Source organism: Populus trichocarpa, chromosome 17, assembly GCF_000002775.5.
Source record: "Populus trichocarpa isolate Nisqually-1 chromosome 17, P.trichocarpa_v4.1, whole genome shotgun sequence".
In the NCBI taxonomy this organism is placed as follows: domain Eukaryota; kingdom Viridiplantae; phylum Streptophyta; class Magnoliopsida; order Malpighiales; family Salicaceae; genus Populus; species Populus trichocarpa.
The window spans coordinates 5,213,200-5,236,415 of record NC_037301.2 but is presented as its reverse complement, the minus strand read 5'-3'; the positions used below and the strand labels follow the sequence as shown (position 1 = coordinate 5,236,415).

The following is a 23,216-nucleotide window of genomic DNA, read 5'->3' as shown; positions in this document are numbered from 1 at the left end:
AAACTTTATGTTGTTTTTAGCAACGGATTTTCCGTTACTAAAGTTTGTTGCTAATATTAAAAAATAATATATATTTAATCTGTTGCAAATCTGTTACTGAATTTAACAACAGAATTATCCGTTGCTAAATTCAGATGCTAATGACCACTGTTTTTAGTAGTGTTAGTGCTTTAGAAAAAAGCTGCTTTTTTAGTTCTTCAGTTTTTTTCCACACCCTGTCTTTAATATGAGCGAAGAGTTACTTTCTTGATCTTCCCACCATTGTTGGAACTTGGAAGGACGAGATACTCATTATGCTTATCTGCATCCTCATTTCTAGTAAGTTTCGCAGCTGGAATTTCTTGGAGAATTATTAACGTTAGCTTCAAGCCAATGCATTTATAACTTCCTACTTGTTGAAATTTATAAGTCGACTTGATGTTAATGTTAGTAATTCTACACGAAACCAGTACTTGTAAAACTCATAAGCCGTCGAGATAGCCTTCCCTCTCATTTCCAGTAAGTCGACTTGATGTTAATGCATTTATAATAATATTTGCGTTGTAAATATTATTATTTTTTTTATAATACAAAGTATTCATATAAAATATATTATTATTTTTCTTAGTATTCAAAGTATTCATATCAAAATATTATTATTTGTGTTACAATTCAACATATTCATATCAAAAATATTATTATTTGTGTTATAATATTATTATTTTTATAAGAATTCAAATTTTTAATATAAAAAAAATATTATTATTTGTGTTATGAATATTATTATTTTTACTATAATCAAAAGTATTAATACTAAAAATATTATCTTTTGTGTCATCAATATTATTATTTTTATAATAATTAATATTATTAATCAAATAATTACTAAATTAGAAAAAAATTATTCTTAATATTGAAAAACAACCGTAGATTTGATTTGAAAGGTAAAACTAAAAATTATTATTATTTTTATAATCATCATTAATAAATTTTAAAAAATTGTTATCACTATTAAAGAAAAACCATGTATTGACACGTGGCACTTGAGTAGTGCCGCTGGACCCAAGGGGAATGGGTCTGGTGTCAGGACCTAAGATCAATGGGTCCGGCGTCACGACCCAATTATTATTGGATCCTCCATCAAGACCCAAGGTTTTTGGGTCATAGGATTCTAAATTTTATTTTTTGTTTTAAAAATATTATTATTTTTATTATAATTAATATTATTAATAAAATAATTAATTATTTTCAAAGAAAATATTAGTATTAATATTTAAAACATATTATGAATTTTTATAGTATTTTTTATAAAAATAAAAAGTGAGCCCACGGCGTAGTATTATTAAAAATATTCAACAATTTGAGGTATTAGTATAAAAAATATTATAATTTGTGTTGTAAATATTATTATTTTTTCTTATAATACAGAGTATTCATATAATTAAAACATATTATTATTTTTCTTATAATTCAACATATTCATATCAAAGATATTATTATTTGTGTTATAATATTATTATTTTTATAAGAATTCAAATTTTTAATATAAAACAAATATTATTATTTTTGTTATGAATATTATTATTTTTACTATAATCAAAATTATTAATATTAAAAATATTATCTTTTTTGTTTAAATATTATTATTTTTATAATAATTAATATTATTAATCAAATAATTACTAAATTAGAAAACAATTATTCTTAATATTGAAAAACAACCATAGATTTGATTTGAAAGGTAAAATTAAAAATTATTAGTATAATCATCATTAATAAATTTTTAAAAATTGTTATTACTATTGAAGAAAAACCACGTATGGACACATGACACTTGGTTAGTGCTGCTGGACCCAAGAGGCATGGGTCCGGCATTAGGACCTAAGATAAATGGGTCTAGCGTCAGGATCCAATTATTGTTGGATCCTCCATCAAGACCCAAGGTTCTAGGGTCGTAGGATTCTAAATATTATTATTAGTTTTAAAAATATTATTGTTAATAAATTTCAAAAAAAATATTATTATTACTATTGAAAATATATTATTACTATTGAAAATATATTATTATTTATATTCTAAATTATTTTTGTATTTTTTCTAAAAATAAAAAGTGAGCCCGCGGCGTAGTATTATTAAAAATATTCAACAATTCTAGGTATTAATATAAATCATATTATAATTTGTGTTGTAAATATTATTATTTTTCTTATAACACAAAGTATTCATACAAAACATATTATTATTTTTCTTATTATTCAAAGTATTCATATCAAAATATTATTATTTTTCTTATAATTCAACATATTCATATCAAAGATATTATTATTAGTGTTATAATATTATTATTTTTATAAGAATTCATATTTTTAATTTAAAAAAATATTATTATTTGTGTTTTCCATATTCTTGGAATTAAAAATAGTATTATTTATGTTATGAATATTATTATTTTTACTATAATCAAAAGTATGAATATTAAAAATATTATCTTTGGTGTTATAAATATTATTATTTTTATAATAATTAATATTATTAATAAAATAATTACTAAATTAGAAAAAAAATATTTTTAATATTGAAAAACAACCATAGATTTGATTTGAAAGGTAAAACTAAAAATTATTATTACTATTACTATTATTATTATTATTATTATTATTATTATTATTATTATTATTATCATCATCATCATCATTAATAAATTTTAAAAAATTGTTATTACTATCGCAGAAAAACTATGAGGGGACACGTTGCACTTGGGTTGTTGCTTGGGGTTTGGGCACACCACGTGCGCCCACATGGTGCTTGGGCTCCTACCCGAATGCACACGTGGAACTTGGGTCCTGCCTCAGTGCTGGGCAACCCCCTGCACCCACACAACGCTTCTGCCTGGCTCCGTGCGAGGCACACCCTTGCACGTATGTGGCACTTAGGTTGCGCTAGGCAGGAACCATGCCCGCTCTCCACTTGGGGACACCTGGCACTTGGGTCATTGCGCTGGAACCAATGGGAATGGGTCCGTCGTCAAGACTTAAGATCAATGGGTCGTGCGTAAGGACCCAATTTTGTTGGCTCCTCTATCAAGACCCAAGGTTTCTAGATCCTATAATTCTAAATATTATTATTTGTTTTAGAAATATTATTATTTTATTATAATTCATATTATTAATAAAATAGTTAATAATTTTCAAAGAAAATATTGCTATTAATATTGAAAACATATTATCATTTATATTATAAATTTTTATGGTATTTGTTTTTTAAAATAAAAATTTAGCCCGCGACATAGTATTATTAAAAATATTCAACAATTCTTGGTATTAATATAAAAAATATTATAATTTGCATTGTAAATATTATTATTTTTCTTATAATACAAAGTATTCATCTAAAAAATATTATTATTTATATTAAAGATATTATTATTTATGTTATAATATTATTATTTTTATAAGAATTCAAATTTTTAATATAAAAAAATAATATTATTTGCTTTCTCAATATTCTTGGAATTAAAAATAGTATTATTTGTGTTATGAATATTATTATTTTTACTATAATCAAAAGTATTAATATTAAAAATATTATCATTTGTGTTATGAATATTATTATTTTTACTATAATCAAAAGTATTAATATTAAAAATATTAATATTATTATTTTTATGATATTTTGACAGAATATCTTAGGAGTTTCCATCTTCTATAAGAAAATTAAGAGGAAACAATTATCATAAAGATTTTCATGCTTATTTAGAAGAGATAAAGTCAACAACAACAATTTTTATTATTCAAGTATTTTTTCTAATGCATAATTTTACACTAACAAGTATATGTTTTATCTGACCATTTGACTAGGCTTAAATTTTACCAGAGGTTTTCAAAGGTCATGTTATATGTACAGTTAACATTTCAGGTTAATCAAGATTTATATTAGTTTCCTAATTGATTTAGGATTATTTTTACTATTTTATTTAGAATTATTTTATTATTTTTCCAACATTATTTATGATATTTTTCACCTATTATAAATAAGGTTATTTAGCTTATATTTAGATTTTTAGAGATTTTGATTTTAGAATAATATTTGTGTGTGTGTGAGGAAATCTCAAACTTTTTGGTTCTTGAAAGAATTAAAATTGACTTATTAAAGAACAACTATCTCCGTGAAGTCTTTCATATAATTCTTGTTCATGATTTTCTAATCAATTGGTGGGGGTTTGAATTCGAATAGTATTGATATCTCAATTCAAGGTAATCGTTATGTCATGCTTTCTATCTCAAATTTTATTTTTAGCTTTTTGGTTATGTGTTCAAGCTTGCTTGTTGGTTTCTAGATCTTTATATCCATGGAGTTTGCATTTTGGTATTAGAGTTTGGCTCTAAAAAACAGGTTTTATCTTTCTATTTTTTTTTCAAGTTTTTTAAGTTCAAATTTAGTGTTTTTCATTCTCCTACTCCTTCTTTAGTTGTGGCATTGACAAAAAAAAAAAAAAAAACATTTCATTGATTTTGTTACTGTCACAGAAAATTAGTAATCACAAATACAATAAAAAAAAAAAGGGAAGAAGAAAAGTCATTAAATTGCAAATTTTAGTTCTAAGTGCTTGTAACTTCATTTCCCTTAAAAGCAGAATTTTCTAAGCCTTGATCTAGGGGATTTATTGTCCTTTTGGTTATTTTTGAATAGTCAAATTACTAATTTAACCTTGGCATAAAAAAATTAGCACTCAAGAGTTTTTTGGTCTTCGACTTAAATTAAACATAGTTAAATTACTTCATTACCCTTCAAATTAAAAACTATTGCCCTTTAGTTTAGGGATGCTTTTGTCTTTTACTTGGTTATTTTATAATTATTGGGTTTAATTAGGGGTGATAATGTCATTTGCTAAATAAGAAAATTAAAAAAAAAACTAGGAAGTGTGTGAGTAGCAGTTACAGGGTTTGAACGACACGTGTGGTGTCGTCTAGTGTCCAAAATACTTCTTATGAGGTGGTGATCAAAGCACCTTAACATCCCTTCCATGACTACATAGCACATGTGACCTTATTATCTCCAGTTTAGCACGAGTGCTCTTTTCTTTTTTTTTTTCCTCTTTCCTCCCCGATTTTCATACAAGCCTTCTAAAATTTCAAAGTGATCTCCATTTCTTTTTATTACAATATGTTTTTATTTTTGTTCTCCTTAAGGTTTGGTTCATATTCTTTTTATTACAATTTGTTTTTATTTGAAATAATTTATTAAATTAGAAATTATTTTCAATTTCATCGCCCATGAATTTTTTTATTTGTTAGATTTGGTCCCCGTTTTTTTTTATTATTTAAGATAGTTTTTGAAATTGGTTTTTTTTACAACTTCATTCTTCTTGATATTTTTTTCCTATCAAATTTGATCATTTTTTCGTTGATTACTAGTTTTTCACCTTGGAAATTCTTTTAAATTGATTTTTTTTACGATTTCATCCTTCAATATTTGATTGGATTTGTATTTAGCTTCTTGGTTGAACCCGAGTCTAAAATTTAATGGATTATAGATTTTAGAGATTAACCTTAGTTTATGAGATTCACCCGAGCTTTGCTTGGGTTCTTTTCCCTTTCTTTATTTTTTTTTCGGTTTCATCATCTGAGATCTTTTTTATCCTCTTTCTAGGGAATTTTTCAGTCATTTTGAAAATAACACGGGTTGCCTTGAGTTTTTTTTTATATTTGTTAAATTTATCTTTTTAAAAAATAAAATTAATTTATTTCATCCTCCAATATTTAATTGGTCAGGTGTTGAGCTTCTGGATTGAGTCTGGGTCTAGAATTTAATAAATTGCAGGTTTGAGAAATTGATCCATGTCTAAGAGGTTCATCCAGGCTTGCTTGATTTTTTTTCTTTTCTAAACTTTTATTTTCATCTTCCAATATTTTTTTTCTTTTTTTCTGTGTTTTATAAGTTTTTTTAGTTGTTTTGGAAGTACCTAGTGGGTTTTTTCAATCTTTTATGAATTTAACTTTTTTCAAAATGAATTTTGTTTTTTAATTAAAGAAATATAAGTATGAAATGTTTATTTTATAATGTTTTGTTTTATTTGCTTTTGGGATACGCTTACATCTCTTTCAATTTGACTCGAACACATTATTGTCTTGCAAGCTAACGTTATTCTGCTGGTTACCGCATGTAGGCTCGCAACCGACGAGTTTCGGCTCAATCCCTCTCATGAAAGATTGAGTACAACCTACTGCAATGAACACATTCCCGACACCGGAGAAAACAATGGGAGATCCGGCGAGATTCAGAGATCCACCATCTTCCCTGCCAGTACAATTGAAGGATATTGCTGGACTTTTGACGGTAGCCATGCCTGTTTCAAGTACTGAGATATTCAGCACCTCCATTTTGATTCGACTTATAAAAGCTCTACTCTTTTCTAGTTCCAGAAGGGTAATTAATTAGGAATGCTAATGTCTCCGCATCGATCTGGACAACCATACTTCGCTACAGGTGCTGCTGCTTTTGCTAACTGAAACATAACATCAGCAAAGTCATTTTAACCGAGGGCAGAGGCATGTCAAAGGCTTGGGTGGACTATAGTCCATGTCAATATTTTTTTATTAGTTTTATATAAAAAACAATTATAATTCATGATTAAATTATTAAAAAATTATAAAAATTTGCGTGGAGCCTTCTAATATGATCTTTAACTTTGGTTAAAATTTCAGAATTTTTGAAAAAATTAAAAAATGTGATGAAAAATCACAATTTAACCAGTTTTATATTATAGGGCGTAATTTTCAATCCGACTATCAGATTGTGCTGAAAATTTACGAGGGATCTTAAAATGTATTGAATAAATTCTGGTTAAACTTTTAGGATGAACGGAGCTTTGGTAGTGCTAACAAAAAAAAAGGATCGTCATGGAAAATATATTGAATAAATTCTGGTTAAAATTTTAGAATGAACGGAGCTTTGGTAGTGCTAACAAAAAAAAAGAATCCTCATGAAAAATATATTGAATAAATTCTGGTTAAAATTTTAGGATGAACGGAGCTTTGGTAATGCTAACAAAAAAAAAGGATTGTCATGGATATATATATGTATATATATATATATATATATATATATATGTATATATATATATATGTATGACCCACACTCCGCCACTGGTCAAATATTTTAAAATTATCTATGTAGGTTATTTCAACGAATTTTGATACTTCAAAAAATATAACAAATCAAAAAGTTTATGTATGCATGTAATTAAATAAACTAAGAATTATGTTCGTTAATAAATCAATAAAAAATCATTAATGACACCTAAAAACAAAACTTGAAAAACCGAGAGACAAATGTGGATCAATATATTGAATCTTAAAAATAGAACATTAAATTGATTGAATAAAATAAAAAGAAAAAAAGTAATAACATGTAAGGCTACATATATATATATTAAGAATATCATCTAAAAATAAATATTTTTTATTTTAAAAAACATAGTTTATCTATATAAAAGATAAAAAAAAAACCATAGATGAACCAGAAATACCACTCTGAAAATTAAACACATAACAAAAAAAAAATCAATATTTTTTAAAAGAGACTCCTGAACAAAATAAAAAATAGGAAGTTTTATCTTCTTTTTTTTTTAGTTTTTTTAACCAGTCACGTCACTTTATTTCTTTTTAATTGCATTATTTAAAGTTATATTTTCATGGCAACCACAGTTATCAAACCCGGTTTGGGGGTTGATCCGATTAAGGGGCTGGGTCCCGGGTTACACGGGTTGACTCGGGTCAACCCGGAAAAATTGAAAAAAAAACATTTGAGGTTTTAATATTTTATATGAAAAAATTAAAATACAATTCATGTGGATATAGACTATACATGTTGTAAACAATTAAGTTTAAAAGATTATTTCAAAAGATTTTTTATCCCACATTGAAAATATACTATCTTATTTTTTTAAGTTGAAGTATTTAAACTAAAAATATTTTTTATTCCACATATAAAAAACATAACTTATTTTCTTGTGAATATAGAATATATATACTAAATGACTTTCTAGTATTTATACAGTGAACTTTGAAATGAGTTAATAAACAAATGAAAAATATGAAAAAACAGGGGTTTTTGTGTAGGAAAAAGAACACATTTGAAAAAAAAATCTATACCAGGTTCTTTTCGGGTCACTCGAGTTCCGGGTTGACATGGAGGTTCAGCCGGTTTATTCCGGACCAGTTGCAAGCCTAGATTTTGAAGGAGGACCCTTCCTTCCAGTTTGTCTCATCTTGACCGATCATGCTATCAAAACTAAGTAATTGATGCTGAGTTGCGAACACGAGTTTGCTGGGTCCGCCATGGATATCGATCCACCTACCATTCATGAGTTTTTGGAGATCCGTTTCATCAATATTCTCGTCAATTTCTGAAAGCTCATGCATGCAAGGACGTTGACTAGCAGGTTTGGGAAAAAGTCTTATAGAACGTGTTGGGACTTGTATTTTCGCCCCCGAACAGGGTTCCATTGCTTGTTTATTAAATCCTTGTTTCTGACGTGATCAGATTAATGCATGAATTTGGTGATCAAATTAAATATAAAAATAATGTCATTGCATGTTTAAGAGATCCAGTTGAAGCCCTAGCGTTTAAGAATTCTCATTTAGACAAATTCCCTTTTTATATATTATTTTGGAATCATTAATTCTATTTAATAACACAAAACCATTCTTTTCCATTTTCTTATTTTGTTTTTCTTTTTTCAATAAAAAATTAGAATATCTGTTCATTTGTTGAGAATGTTTTGAGAACGGAAGAAAAAGCTTTTCCCATAAGAAAAAAAAATAAATATGTCAAGATTATAAATATTTTGCATAAAACAATATCCAAAATCATAACTTATAATAGTTATCTTAATATTTTATATTTAAAAAAATTTAATAATAAAATATTAAAATTTTTCATTCAAATAAGATTTTCATGAAAATGTTATACTTATTAACTCACACAATAAAAGATCTTTTATATTATATTTATAAAAAAGTAAGTTTATGACAATAACTAAAAATGAAAATATAAAAGAACTAAAATATTTTACTTTGTCCAAAATTCTATATATAAAAGAAAAATATTAAGTCAGTCATCATTTTAGATTTTTTATTTGAAAATAATAAAAAACTTTTAAAGAAAAACTTTGAGCAGCCTCGAAAATATATTTGTCAAATTTAGTATAAATTTGAAACACTATAAAACTCTAGATGAGGGAATATTCCATTTGAATAGAAAGTCTTAATTTTTATTTTTATTTATGTTTTGATTTTTTTTTCCAGAAAATTGAAGTATTACCATGTTTTTTAACAGCCCTTTAACTTCAGAAAGTTTAAAACTTTTGTATTTGTGTGCAATAAAGGATCCTAAAAAACTATCATTTTTCTCTGTGTTTGAAATAAATTACAATCTTGTTCTTTATTATTGTCGTATATAAATTATTATAAATAAACAATTAATTAATTATTCCAATAAATTAAAAAAATATTATATTGTTAAAAGGGATATCTAAAAATATTATTATAAAAATTAATTTAATTGATGATATTATGCTTAGATTTGGTCATTTAATTAATACCATAAAATAAATTTGATCCACATTAAAGAATTAACCAACCTTTCTTTAGTAGAGCTTTATTTTATCATCCATTTAAACTTAGTTATTGGTATTAACAATTTGGTTTAGAAAATGAATCTTTATAAAATATAGTAACATAAATGAGGATATAGTGGTCATACTCAGATTAATTCTATCTCACTCAATAGCACTTAGGTAATTAATTAGATTCCTAAAAATTTAGATTTTCTAATTAATGTAACATAAATGTTTAATTTGTTACATTATAAACATTTAATACGTATTGTTTGTTGATAAATATGGAATATTTTGGAATATTAGAGGCATCAAATTTTTTGACGACTAGAATAATGTTAAAGTTGACTAGTGTGATATTTTAAGGAATAATGAATGTGACAGAATGTTTAATGGGTAGATATTGATAAATTATTTAAGCATGGCATTATGTATTTTGAATTTAGGTCGTCATGCACGTACGTATATGATGGATGTATTTTATTTTGTGTGAACAATGTAATCACTAATGGATTAGATTATGCGTATTGTAATTAGTTAATTGAGTGAAGCTAGAATATTGTAATTAAACCATTTTTATGTTTGTCTCTTACTTAAGTTGGGTATTATTATTATTATTATTATTAATTCTATGAACCATTAATGGATTGATGTGTTGAATTGTTATGAATTATGTCATTGTCAATATCTTGATATGGTCTAATAATAAAAGAAATCCTGCTAGAAATCTGATATATTCAAAAATAATGAACTGGCATAATCCTTAGAATAAATGAATCTTTATATATATATATTAAGAATATCATCTAAAAATAAATATTTTTTATTTTAAAAAACATAGTTTATTTATATAAAAGATAAAAACGAAACCATAGATGAACCAGAAAAACCACTCTGAAAATTAAACACATAACAAAAAAATCATTATTTTTTAAAAGAGGCCCCTAAACAAAATAAAAGAGAAGAGGTTTTGTCTATTTTTTTAGTTTTTAGTTTTTTAACCGGTCACGTCACTTTATTTCTTTTCAATTGTATTTTTTAAAGTTATATTTTAATGACAACCATAGTTATCAAAACCGGCTTAGTGGTTTATCTGGCTAAGGGGTCGGGTCCTGGGTTACACGGGTTAACTTGGGTCAACCCGGAAAAATTGAAAAAAAATATTTGCGGTTTTAATATTTTATATGAAAAAATTAAGAAACAATTCATGTGGATATAGACTATACATGTTGTAAACAATTAAGTTTAAAAGATTATTTCAAAAGATTTTTTTATCCCACATTTCAAAGATACTATCTTATTCTTCTAAGTTGAAGTATTTAAACCAAAAAGATTTTTTTATCCCACATGGAAAAAAACATAACTTTTTTCTTGTGAACATAGAGTATATATACTAAAGGGCTTCAAATCCCACATTGCAAAAATAAAACTTTCTTCTAGTATTTATATAGTGAACTTTGAAATGAGTTGGTAACCAACTAAAAAATATGAAAAAATAGGGGTCTCTAGGTAGGAGAAAAAACACATTTGAAAAAAAAAAGTCTCTACCGGGTTTTTGCCAGGTCACCCGAGTTTCAGGTTGACCCGGAGGGTTGGCTGGTTTACTCTTGGCCAATTGCAGGCCTGGATTTTGAATGAAACAGACTCAGCCAAGGCCCCGAGTCACCTGAAAAAATTAAAAAAAAATATCTGATGTTTTAATATTTTATATAAAAAATTAAGAAACAATCCATGTAGATATAAACTATCCATGTTGTAAATAATTAAGCTTAAAAGATTATTTCAAAAGGTTTTTTTATCTTACATTGGAAATATATTATCTTATTTTTCTAAGTTTAAGTATTTAAACTAAAAAGGTTTATTATCTCACAATGAGAAAACATAACTTTTTTCTTGTGAACATAGAGTATATATATACTAAAGGGCTTTAAATCCCACATTGAAAAAATAAAACATTTTTCTAGTATTTATATAGTGAACTTTGAAATGAGTTAGTAACCAATTAAAAATTATGAAAAAAAGGGTCTGTGAGTAAGAGAAACAACACATTTAAAAAAAAAAAAAAGGTCTTTATCGGGTTTTTATCCGGTCTCCCGGGTTTCAGGTTGACCCGACGGGTTGACCGATTTACTTCGGGCCAATTGTAGGGCTGGATTTTGAATGAAACAAACTCGACCAACCCTATTGAGTTTTGCTGGTAGTAGGGCCCTACACAATTGGGTCCTGCTGGGAGCAGGAACGAACTGTATTAGGTCTTGTTGGACAACAGGACCCACCACTATTGAGTTTTGCTGGGCTGCAGAGCCTAAGGCTATTGGATCCTGCTGGGCTGCAGAGCCAAATAGAATTGGGTCTGGATGGACAACCAGAATCAAGGATGTTAGGTCTGGCTTCCGAAGCCAAACCCAACTGGCTCCTCTGAAAGAGCCAATGCAATTTGATCTGGCTACCAATTGCAGGTCCGGATTTTGAATGAAATAAACTTGACCAACCCTATTAAGTCCTGTTGGTAGCGAGGCCCAACATAATTGGGTCCTTTTGCTAGCGGGGCCCCACTATATTGGGTCCTGCTATGTAGCAGGGCCCAAGACTATTTCGTCCTGCTAGGCTGAAGAGCCTAATAGAGTTGTGTCTGGATGGATAGCCAGAACCAAGAATGTTGGGTCTGGCTCCGCATAAAGAGCCAATGTAATTGGGTCTGTCTACATATTTTTAAAAAAGCATTGTTATTTTTAAAAATATTTTTTAAAAAAAATATATTGAGATAATTTTTTTTATTTTGTAAAATCTATTTTTTATATCATCATTTAAAATACTTAAGATATATTGGAAATATCTTAAAAGGAAAAACAATTAAGGGGAAAGAAATTAGTTGTCAGTGTATTGGGCGCTACTTTATTATGCTTTATTCATGGTGCTACTCTAGAAAATACTTTGTTTAAAGATAATGATGATGCATATATATTACGTGTTTTTAACCCAACTCAAACATTTTTATATTTGAAAATTTTTTTGTTATTGACCGGCTGTAGAGTGCAAGCCAATATGCTAGTTAGTTATCATATTATTACGTAACAGTTATTTTGTAATTTTTTTTGTTAAAAAATATAGTGATATAATATATTTATTTTTTAAAATTTATTTTTTATATCATTATATCAAAATAATATAAAAATATCAAAAAAATATTAATTTAAAATTAAAAAAAAATTAAAAAATTCTCAAAATTTTTAAAAGTATGTTTAGGGCCCAAAGCTATTGGGTCATGCTGGCAGCAGGGCCCAATGCTATTGGGCCCTATTGGTCTGCAGAACCTAATAGAGTTGGGTCTAGCTGGGAAGCAGACCCAACTGGCTCCGCAGAAAGAACCAATGCGATTGGATTTGGCTTCGCAACCAGACCTAAAAGCATTGTTATTTTTTTAAAATATTTTTTTAAAAAAATATATTGAGATAATTTTGTTTTTATTTTTTAAAATCTAGTTTTTATATTATCACATCAAAATAATACAAAAACATAAAAAATTATGGATTTGAAGCAAAGAAAAAAATAACAAATTTTCAAATTTTTTTAGTAGCATTTTTAAAACGATAAAACAAACATTCTTCAATAAAAAAATTCAACCCAACCTCAAATGAAAAAAAAAATTATCATCACCCAACTTTTGTACAGTATCAAAAAAAAGTCTCATTAATTTATTTTCTCTTTATACTATGAAAAAAAATTAAATAAAAGAAAAACAAATTACGAAGAATCAAATTATCACTATATTTTTTCCTCTTTCTACTTCTTCTTTCAAGTGTAAGATAATCCCAAGGGGTTGCGGGTTTTTTTTTTTTAACCAATTGGGACCCTCTCTTCACCACCCCAATGAGTTCATTGGAAATATCTTAAAATAAAAAAAATTAAAGGGAAAGAAATTAGTTGTCGATGTATTGGGTGTTGCTCTGCTATACGCTATTCATGGTACTATTCTAGAAAATACTTTATTTAAAGATGGTGATGGTACAAATACATTCCATATTTTTAACCCAACTCAAACATTTTTAAATTTGAAAAAAAAATTGTTATTAACCGACTACGGAGCGCGGGCCAATATGTTAGTTATTATATTATTACGTAACGATTATTTTTTATTTTTTTTAAAAAAATATATTGATGTAATATTTTTTTATTTTTTTAAATTTATATTATATATCATCACATTAAAACAATACAAAAATATCAGAAAAAAAATATTTTTTTTTATGTGGTTCAGTCCCTGCAGCGTTAACCTCTTATTGGCGAATGAACATGCCAGAAACAGCTAGGTACACTGCCTTAGTTGAGGGAAACCATAAGAAGGCTGCTATAACGATATGGCCAAGGTTCTTGAAAAGGACTTTACTATTGATGAAGCAAGTTCCCTCAAACCAGAAATTGCAAAAGCGGACCTCCGAGAGATATGAACTTTACATACTGATATCGCATACCGATGGGAAGGAAAAATTGCACCACTCCTCCTTACCTTCCGCCTGCCGTCCTTATAAGAAAGATTATCTTTTCGTTTGTTACGGTATCCCTGAACCCTAACTGGTCGAACGAATGAAGCGTGCTTCTTCTCTTTATTCCTTTTTTATTGTTACTGATTCTACTCTTTTTTTCTTCTATTCTTTCTTTTTCATTGGTGGAGGTCCGTATCAAAGATAGCTCATTCTTCTTGATTCAATCCCAACTCTTCATATGGGTTCTTTTCTAAAGAGTTTGTTTACAAGCATGCGACTCAACTTCTTGGGACAGCCAGCACCTGGTTCCTATTGGATAGTGCTTTCTATACTCTCAATTTAACCCAGAAAGATGTATAGTTGTATACCCAGCTGCTGGATTGCTAAATAAGGCCTCCTCAAGAAAGATGTACCTTCTCTCCAAGGCAATGTCCTTAATCGCGCTTGTTGCAATTGTTCCTGGTTACTGGTTTACTGTGTTCTTCATTGATAGGATCGGAAGGTTCATAATCCAGCTAGGCGGCTTCCTTCTGATGTCCATTTTCATGGCAATTCTCGGATTCAAGTATGGGGATCTTAGAGGGGAGAAAAAGGCATGTGGCCCAGATCCCAAAAAGGATTTTTTTTTGGGTCCTGTAAGCTGATATTTCTTGTGTTCTTGGGTTTCACAGTTAGCTCGAATGTTATTGAATCCAGTTGCTCAGCTAGATTTATAATATTGGATCTAGCTACTCAATCAAATTTAATAATAATTAATGATGAAATATAGAAAATACAACACTTTTTATAGATATTATAGTGTCGTCTATAGTGTAAACCATAGTTTTAAAACCCGACCCGGTCATCGACCCGGTCCAGTGATCGGGTCACGGGTCAGATGGGTTGACCCGGGTCAACCCAAAAACACCTAACTAGTTACAAATTTACAATGCAACACTTACATAAACCAAATTTAAATTTTAAACCAACAACATAAATTTAATTCAATATCCAAAACACAAACCAAATATAAATTCTAAAATATTTTAAACAAAACATCCAACAACATAAATTAAATTCTAAAATATTTTAAACAAAACATCCAACAACATAAATTCTAAATCAACAACACATTCACTTTTGTTGAATGAACACATTAAGTTCTTCTGTGTCTATGGCAGCAAAATTTGGATCAAATGTTGATGGAAATGAGCCAATCTTGTCAGCACCTAATAAATCATCAGCATGCTCCTTTGAAACTTCATCATCACAATCATCTTCAATCTCATTAACATTTATGACATCTACATTTCAAACATAATTAACAAATAAATATTATGTGTTAAACAATACTTTATTTTAAATAATATTTATCACTAAATAATCAATCATTAATTACCATCATCTAAAGTATCTTGTATGGTCATAGTTGATAGAGCTTGGTGAAAACTCTCTACTTCTTCCGTTGTCAAGATTGATGGGTCATCTTCGACTACCCAATTTTCAATGTCAAAAATTGTCTCAACATTAATTGGATCATAATTTCTTCCTTTCCAATAATTCCTATATATTAAAAGTGAAGGTAAACACAATATAAGTATTAATAATGCTACTAAACAAGATAAAATAATATTTAAGGAATTAGAGAAAAGAAAAATACTTTTGCTTCAATCTTAGATTGCAGTGGACGTAAACAAGGTCATTAAGCCTTTGGTGCTCCAATCTATTTCTCTTCTTGGAATGAATATGTTCAAACATACTCCAATTTCTCTCACATCCCGAAGAACTACAAGTTTGACTTAACACTCGTATAGCCAATTGTTGTAGATTTGGAGCGCTGGTTCCATATGTCATCCACCATTCATCTATACAAAAAAATAATAAGTAATGTAAAACTATGTCAATTATGTAAGACTATGTCAAATAATATTTTTAAATATAAAAATTATATACCTGGAGGCATAAGGGTGCGATTATTTATTGCAGACGCTCGGCCAAAGTCATGTTCAGCATTCCTAAAAAACTTCATCTCACTTGTAATCTTACTTTGCAATGGTAGATTTCCATGTGCATACTTCTCAAGAACATCTAGAAGTCCAGAAATGGTGCCCATATGTTTATCCATTATATTTGCATCATATTGAAATCGAGGATTCAACCAAAATGCCGCTGCAAAAAGATTTCTATAAAATTATCTATCCCACCGATTATTGATAATGTCTATGAAAGGTTTCACTCTAGGCTTTCTCTTTTGAAATCTCCTCATCATTTCTTCTTTTGCATGATGAATAGCATCATACAAATATCCCATCGAAGGTCTATCATCACCATCAACCAATCGTAGAACTCGAACTAAAGGTTCACTCATTCGCACAATTATTACACATTCTTCCCAAAACAAAGAGTCTAGCACACTGTCAACAAACTTTTTTCCTTTGATATCTTTAGCATAAGCAGATGAGACCCATTCCCTAGATGTCACCATAGCTCTCAACTCATCTTTATGAGCTAAAATGCTTTGCAATGCAATGAAATTGGTGGCAAAACGAGTAGGAGCTGGACGAAGTATTTCTTTTCCTCCAGTGAACTTCCTCATCAAATACAATGGATAACAATGATTATAAATGTACTTTGTGATACCAGAAGCATGCTCAACAACACAACAAACTGACTGCAATTTACCAATGTCCTGGAGTATGAGGTTGATGCAATGAGCAGCACAAGGAGACCACAATATTGAAGGAAATTCTTCCATCAATAACCTGCCAGCAGCAACATAATTTGCAGCATTATCAGTCACCATATGCACAATGTTTTCTACCCCAACATATAAAACAACCTCTCTAAACAACTGATACAACAATCTAGCAGTCTTTGAGACATCTGATACATCCACAGTTTTCAAAAAAACTGTTCCTTTAGGACAATATACTAAGAAGTTAATTAAAGTCCTCCTCTTCTGATCAGTCCATCCATCAGCCATTAATGTGCAACCAGTCTTCTTCCAAATCTCTCGATAACTCTCAACATAAATCTTCACTTCATCAACCGCTTTTGCCAAGTAATAACCACGGATAGCATGCAAGTTTGGTCCTTTATAACCAGGACCCATGGCTGTTACAGCATCTATGGCATGCTGATAATACACAGAGTTAACAGCATTAAATGGCACACATGCATCAAACATCCACTTTGCTAAAGCAAGATCACACCGTTCAACTGCTTCTTTCCTTTGCCAACAATTCTGAAGAGACTTTTGAGCACCAGGAGTTGTTCTCGGCATGAAATATGTCCCTAATGTTGCAGATTTCTTCTGCTTTCCATAACTTGTAGTTGATTGTTTTACAGTGCTGGTGCTTTGAATCTTTTTCTTTTTTGCAACCTTCGGTGGTAACATATGTTTTTTAGTATTGACATCCTCATCATCCTCCTCCTCCTCATCATCATCACCATCATCTTCTAATTGCCTAATCATCATCTCTTCATGCTCTCTTTGTTGTGCATTAAATGGATTGAAATCTGCTTGCATTTCTCTAACTCTTTTTTTTGTTTCAACATTTCCTTTAAGGTTCAAAAGCATTTGATGTCGAACATCAGGAGGACATTTGCGACATTGTTCAACTTCTCCTTTAGCTCCAGCTAAGTGTTGCTTAAATCGATTAATGCCACCACCCGCAAATACTTTAGCACAATATAAACATACTAATTTAGTTTTTTTACATCCAACACTAAGTTCAGGAGCTTCTCTACAATGACCCCATGCCAAATCTGTTCTTCCTCTACTACCACTTGACATGGAAATTGAAGGTTGAGATGATTGGGCCGTTGAAGGATCACTACTTGGAGTACTACCATCATGTGAAGACATTTTAAGGACCTGGCATAATTTATAAGATATCATTGGAAAATTCTTTCAACGAGATTACTAATTACTACCATAATTAAAATTTCAATTCATTTCTATAACAAAATTCTGATTTCATGCTACTGCACACAATACTTCATCCTGTCTTATCTTAGAACTCAACAAGTTCAATAACTTCAGTTCACAGACACTTTCAACATCACAGAAAACTGAAATGGCCAACACCATTCATAAAATCAATATATCAACATCACGGGAATATTCACAGCTGAAGCAACAATATTCACAGCTGAAGCAACAATATTCACAGGGACAGCCAAAAAATTAACAACAATATTCACAGCTACTTGCAGAATATTCACAGCTACAAAAATTAAAGAAAGAAATATTCACATTTCAGTTTTCACAATCCAGTACTGTCGAAAAAACAAAATAATAATCTAAAACGAAAATGGAAAGAAACTAAGATAAAACCACTAACTATAAAGATAAAGGAGGTGACTGTAAAGGTCTCCGACCGAGGCTTTGAAATTGCAGAAAAATTAAAGAACAGAGAAAACGAGATACATACCTGTGGGAAGAATCGTTGGGTCAATCGATGGGAAGAATTGATGGGTCAACAGAGGGAAGAACCGATGCCACTGCTATACTCTCCTGCAAGTTCAACCGAGAGGGAAGAAGATGAAACAGAGGATAGGGAAAGGCGAAAGAAGAAAGAAACCAGTAAAAACTCATCTAACCTTATGCTCAGAATTGAAACGGCGATCAAGGATTCAAGAGTCTTCTGCTCATCTACTCTTCTTCGCGACTGAGAGTGAAATGGGTTTGAAAATTTCTTGAAATTAATTAGGTCTTCTTCTCACTTCTGCAGTTCGGTGCTCTGTAAATTGCAATGCTTTCGTCCCTCTGCTGTTGTCGTTTTGGCTTTTTAATTGTAAAGGCCAAAACGACGTCGTTTCGAGCATTAGGATATAAAAAAAATATACCCGGGTCTCAGCCGGGTTTGGCCGGGTCCCGGGTCGACCCTCCGGGTCGACCGGGTCTGACCGGGCCAATTCCCAGCCTGTTTTTTGCTTGGACCCGGCCCGGCCACAGACCCGGGTCGCCCGGGTCACGGGTCGACCCGTCGGGCCGGGCCAGGTCTTAAAACACTGGTGTAAACACACTCAATGGTTACAATATCATCAATAATATAAAGAGTTTATAACTACAATAAATATATAGTGTTTTTTCCATATGTTTTAATATATATATATTAAAATGATGAAAGATGAAAATGTTTTTATATTTAATAATTTATATGCCAAAAATCCAAGACACAATTCTTTAAAAGTTTGTGTGTGTGTATTCCTAAACTCCGAGTGAAAGGTTTATTGGTGATTTACTTTTTAATAAAAGCTTTAACCTAATTGGTACAAAGCTTACAAGAGATGTAGGGGTGTTTTTCGTTTATCCCATGTCATGTCAAAGGCATCATTCTCGATCTTAGGCCTAGATTATTGGGCTTTTAAAGTATGGAACCACTCCATTTGACAAAAATGGGCTAAGCCACTGCAAAAAAAATCTTTTAAAAACAGCCCTGACTCTGAATTGCAAGAAAGGCGTTGAAACCAGACAACAGCGGAGAAGGAACGGGATAACTAACCACTCGATGGAGATAACGAAAGCAACAGCAACATCAACATTAGCAGCAGCAATTCACAATCTTTCCTTAAGCTCCTTGTCTTCAACAATTAGACCTCGACCTCGACCTTATTCACATTCTGGTTTTTCTAAATTCCCTCTTGTGTCTCGGCCAACGTCTCTCACCGCTACTTGCTCTCTTCCCAATGAAACAACTACTTCCAGTGAGTGATTGAATTATGTTTTATTTCGTGTTTTGTGAACTGGGTTTTGGTTGTTCTTGCTTTCTTTCGTTGTCTTTTGTCTTTCCAAATTATTCTCACTGAGTTAGGCTTTTGTGTACAGCAACAAAGGTTGCTGGTGCTGACACTTCTCTTCAAGTGAAGGTGGATTTTCCTTTACTTTTTATCTACCCTTTTGAGTATTTTATGTTTGCGTTAGAATTGAAATGATTGTGTTTTTAACTGTGAAATTTTCAGAAGAGAGCAGCTGATTTGTCCCCTGAATTGAAGGGAACTTCTATTTTCCTTTTAGGTAAGTAATTATTTTTGTTTTTAACATTGATCAATTCTTTTGGAGAGTTAATCTAACGATAAATTGTTATTATGGGATGGTTTGCTTTTGATATGGAGGAATGAGAGGTCCTCTAAAAACCAATTTGGGTAAGCTTTTGGCGGATGCATTGAGATATTATTATTTTGACAGGTATGGATTATGGGTGTGTTTTTGTTGTTAAGATAATTGAAGGAATTGCACTATGGTTGATAGTTCAAATTACTCATGTAGTTACATTATTATTCTGTTTTCAGTGATAGTTTGGTTGAGGAAGCTGCCGGTGGTGAATTTGCTGCCAGATCTTTGAAGGAGAGAGATGAGAAGGGATTTCGCGAATCTGAGGTGAATGTTTTTTAGGCTTGTATTCGTATTTGCTTATGTTTGTTCTTGAGACTGGCACGATAATGGTACAGCAACATTCAGAATGGGTGTTATGTAGTTGTATTATTGAGGATTATAATTTAACGTTGTCGACGTGGCATTTTGCAACAGACTGAAGTATTGAAGCAGCTAACATCTATGGGTCGGCTCGTGGTATGTGCTGGAGATGGTGCAGTTCAAAGTTCAACCAACCTGTATGAACATGATCATTGATTGTACTGGTTTGTGTTTAATTTTGTGTGCAAAATTCCAAATGGACAGTATTTTGTAACTAATACGAGTTGAAAGTTCCTTTGATTTTTTTTGTAGGGGACTTCTGAGACATGGGATCTCACTATGGATTGATGTACCCTTAGACATTGTTGCAAGGGGGATGGTTGAAGACAAGACTCAACTTGCTGCATCAGAATCTCATTCAGAGGTTTTTTCTTCATTCTCAGCTTATTAATTATTTAACCTAAGTGATCTGCTTCATGCTTGAAAGATTTTCATTGTCAAACCATATATGTTTGGGAATCCCCGTGCATTCCTAATTTCTGATAGATTTGCTCACCAGGTGTTAGAGCAGGTAGTCGCTACATATGAAGAGCTGAGAGCTGGTTATGCTACAGCTGATGCAAAAATTTCGCTCCAGAGTATATCTCCGCAATTTATCTTTGCTTGTCCTAGAGGAATTCAGGTTTTTTACGGTTTCTAATTGCTTCATGTTTTTTGCAGATATAGCTGTCAAATTAGGTTATGATGAACTGGATTCGGTAACAACGGAGGACTTGGCATTGGAGGTGAAGATGCAAAACATTTCATTGTGAAGATTTTCTTAGTTATACTGGTACCCTAAAAGTGAGGTTTCTTCCTTCTGTTTGACACTTTCAGGTACTCAAGGAGATAGAAAAACTGACAAGAGTAAAGAAAATGATGGAAGAGGCAGCAAGACCTTTTTAGCAAACTCTAGCTGTGTTTTCAACACACGTAACAATTTTTCATGAGCTTATGTTTTCATGGTATGCCATTAAATGTGCAGTTATATCCTGCAATTGTTTGTAATCGAAGATTGGCATATGAGGTTACATGGTTTGAATTGAAACTCACACCCTTGGTCAATTACACATATCAGTAGATATATCTGTTTTTAATTGTTCATACTGAACTGGATTGAACCTGTCTTTGACATATCCTTGCACTTCTGTTTTGTATCTGCTTTTTCATACACGAAGGTAATTTTTTGCAGCTCATGCTTCTTGTCTTCCTTAAAACTTGATCAACTGCTATGTGAAAGAGGTTGATCCCAAGCACTTCATGAAAGGTTGAGTCGTGCCCAAAGTCCTCATTGTGTCTGAGAGGAAGGAAATTGTGGGAGTACAAATTGAGTGCAGTGATTTCAAAAGCAATATCAGCCAGCACTTGTGAGTGACAATTACTTGTATTATTCTAATTCACTAAAATTAAAATATCATCAAAAGACAAGTCCGGCTTTAGACCTTTCCAAACCTTGGGTTATCTCTAATTCTAGCATCAGTAATCTGCTTTTAACTGAGCAAGTGAAGTGGGTTTAGGCTGGATGCATCATCATGAAGATGGGATTTTTCGTGAGAGTCTTATCTTGAGAGAGCTAGGCACGTGCTGGGATTTTTCTGCCTGGTTTAGCCTGCTGCTCCTGTATCTCTTTGGCAGGTCCTATCATGGTGATATGCTATGGATCAAGCTAAAAATACATGCACTACCACCACCTGCAACAAAATGACCTGAATAGCCTGTAGGACTAGGTCTTGGTTCAGTTAAAAGGATATGGTGTCTCTACATAGAATGATGCAAAACAAAACGTGCACGAGATAACAGCCTGCCTTAAGCCTGTTTTTCTTAGATTGGACATGAATTAAGTTGCGGTTTTGTTTGCTATGACTTTTGCGAATTGATTTAAGTTTTTTTTTTATAGCTTTTATAGAAAAGTCATAAAGTATATGCTTATAAATTATTTTGGACTTAAATCAAAAGGTCCTTCTACTATAGTAGATTTTTTTAGTTCGTGCTATATTGCGGGTCAAATTAATTTTTTTTTAAATATAAAAAAAATATTCAAGTATTGTTAATATTTTTCTAATAAAAAAAATTATGTGAGGGTTGACTTGATGTGATCTAATTGACTTTGCGGATCCAAAAGCAACCTGGACGACCACTAAAAACATAATTTGACTAAAAAAATTTAAGATATATCTTTTTTTAATATTAAGATAATAACATATTGGATTAACTTGAATCAACCTGAGTTAATATGTTAAATCTGTTATTCGGGTATGAGACTATAATAGCTCCATACAATATAAATCAAAACAAATTATAAAAAAGTTTCATTTTCAATCAACTCAAAGTTAAATAATGAAATTGAAAAAAGAAATCAATTAAAAAAAGATTTAAAAAAATGACTCGGGTGAACCTATCAAACCCACTACCTAGGTCATAAGATTGAGATAACTCTATATAAAGCAAATCAAAAGAAATTACAAAGTCCAATTTCCAACAACTCAATGTTGAAGGATGAGATTAAAAAAATCAATTAAAAAAGTACTTAAAAAATGACTTGAGTCAATCCACCAAACTCATTACCCAAATCATAAGACTAAGATAACTTCTTAGAAAAAAAACACATAAAAAATGCAACCTGATTTAACAGGGGTTAACTTGTCGATCTGCGAATCTAATCATGAGATGGACGATGAAATTTGTAAAACTTTTA

General features: G+C 30.4%; 2 protein-coding genes across 2 annotated transcripts; one reads left to right on the top strand and one right to left on the bottom strand.

Annotated features, from left to right (window-relative positions):
- Nucleotides 1-15,466: 15,466 nt before the first annotated feature.
- Nucleotides 15,467-17,962, bottom strand: LOC112328238 (uncharacterized). Its single transcript, XM_052448693.1, has 3 exons — nucleotides 16,015-17,962; nucleotides 15,722-15,926; nucleotides 15,467-15,624 (listed from the first exon to the last, which is right to left on the bottom strand). Exon 1 carries the CDS (start codon nucleotides 17,960-17,962, stop codon nucleotides 16,253-16,255), a length of 1,710 nt encoding a protein of 569 aa, XP_052304653.1. The 3' UTR covers nucleotides 15,467-15,624; nucleotides 15,722-15,926; nucleotides 16,015-16,252.
- Nucleotides 17,963-19,509: 1,547 nt separating this feature from the next.
- Nucleotides 19,510-21,625, top strand: LOC18107134 (probable inactive shikimate kinase like 1, chloroplastic). Its single transcript, XM_006373065.3, has 10 exons — nucleotides 19,510-19,773; nucleotides 19,895-19,935; nucleotides 20,029-20,083; nucleotides 20,182-20,254; nucleotides 20,359-20,446; nucleotides 20,597-20,679; nucleotides 20,795-20,906; nucleotides 21,042-21,120; nucleotides 21,203-21,267; nucleotides 21,359-21,625. Exons 1-10 carry the CDS (start codon nucleotides 19,578-19,580, stop codon nucleotides 21,425-21,427), a joined length of 861 nt encoding a protein of 286 aa, XP_006373127.2. The 5' UTR covers nucleotides 19,510-19,577; the 3' UTR covers nucleotides 21,428-21,625.
- Nucleotides 21,626-23,216: the final 1,591 nt, after the last annotated feature.

Coding starts and splice junctions, on each gene's coding strand:
- LOC112328238 (XM_052448693.1), bottom strand. CDS start 17,962: ATGATATCTTATAAATTATGCCAGGTCCTTAAAATGTCTTCACATGAT.
- LOC18107134 (XM_006373065.3), top strand. CDS start 19,578: ATGGAGATAACGAAAGCAACAGCAACATCAACATTAGCAGCAGCAATT. Junction 20,255..20,358: donor AGATATTATTATTTTGACAG/GTATGGATTATG, acceptor TTCTGTTTTCAG/TGATAGTTTGGTTGAGGAAG. Junction 21,268..21,358: donor CGGAGGACTTGGCATTGGAG/GTGAAGATGCAA, acceptor TGACACTTTCAG/GTACTCAAGGAGATAGAAAA.